At 30.3% G+C, this 1,296-nt stretch overlaps 1 protein-coding gene across 1 annotated transcript in view; it reads left to right on the forward strand.

The window, feature by feature from the left end:
• SPATA6 (spermatogenesis associated 6) overlaps positions 1-1,296 on the forward strand; it is a 154,432-nt gene that overhangs the window by 136,819 nt on the left and 16,317 nt on the right. Inside the window, exon 11 of the mRNA XM_012639392.1 lies at positions 1,121-1,212. Coding sequence (XP_012494846.1) covers positions 1,121-1,212 — 92 coding nt within the window. The remainder of the gene's footprint in view (positions 1-1,120; positions 1,213-1,296) is intronic.

Consider the following 1,296-nt stretch of genomic DNA (forward strand, 5'->3'; position numbering starts at 1 on the left):
GCTATTCAAGAAAAAGATCTCATAATAAGGAAAGGTTGAAAATAAAAGGAAAAATATATGCCATCAAAACACTAAGTAAAAAAAAAGCTGTTGTAGCTATATTTATTAATAGTAAATCAAAAAATGTTAGGGAGAAGAAAGCAGTTATAGAAATAGATGGAGTTATTTCATAACAATAAAATGTAGAAACTATAAAAATTCTAAATGTGTATGTACATTTTTTGTGATTTTTTTCAACTTGCCCTGTTATTACTCACAATTTTATACTGAATGTTCTCTTCCCAGTTTCATGCTGTCAACAAATTTTTAAAATCATTTTTCTTCATAATCTGTGTTAAGCTGATTTCTTAGAGTGAATGAACTCCTTATTAATACTAATCCTTATCTCTGCTTACTGGTTCCTTTTGTTATCAGTTCTCTTTATTTCTGTTTTCATTTGACTAAAGGAACAAGGATATTAGCTAGCAGAAAAAGATATTTGACATTAAATTATATAAGATTACCATACATATGAACTTAATGTGAATGATATAGTTTACAAAGCTATCTCTTTAGAATTTTATTTCCTATGTTCTTGTATGTGTTTATTAGAAATTAAGAGCAGACTGCCCATACAAGCAAGGGTAGTCATATATTTTCATTCCAATTACTGCGCCTTCCATTTTTGCGTTTTCTGACTTGTTTTTGCATTTTGGCTTATGATTAATAATTCTAAGTCATTTCCTTTGTAAGTCCTAGGTGTGTGTTAGAATGCTTATATCTACATAGTTTTCTCAAATACTTAAGCCTTAGAATGCAGGTACGATCTTTTTAGCATTCATATAAAAATGCATAAGATATTATTAATTTACGTATCTTGACACAGGATCCATTCCTATTCGTTCATTGATTCAAGAAGCATTTACTGGATGCCTAGTCTTTGATAAGCAGTGTTAGCAAAACTATAGTAAAACTGTGCAGTTTATTGAAAAGGATAATGAATTCTCATTTACCCTTTTGTTTCTTACCCTTAATTCAATTTCTTATAATGGGGAAGGGGAAGAGGAATTCCCAAAAAAACATAAGCATCATTTTGGAGGCAGTGAGAAATGAATTAATGGAAATCTTTTAAATTTTTCAGGATGAGAGAGACCTAGAGAAAGATGATGAACTGGAACTGAAAAGAAGTCTTTTATACAGAGACTCTGCCTATGATAGTGACCCCGAGTTTAGGTATGAACTTGGTTAATGCTGTGTATAGAGATTGTTCTCCTAGTTAGTATAAAAATAACGTGTTTTCTGATCTGCTGATTTGTG

The sequence above is a fragment of the Propithecus coquereli genome, unplaced genomic scaffold (genome assembly GCF_000956105.1).
Source record: "Propithecus coquereli isolate 6110/MARCELLA unplaced genomic scaffold, Pcoq_1.0 Scaffold14, whole genome shotgun sequence".
Lineage (NCBI taxonomy): Eukaryota > Metazoa > Chordata > Mammalia > Primates > Indriidae > Propithecus > Propithecus coquereli.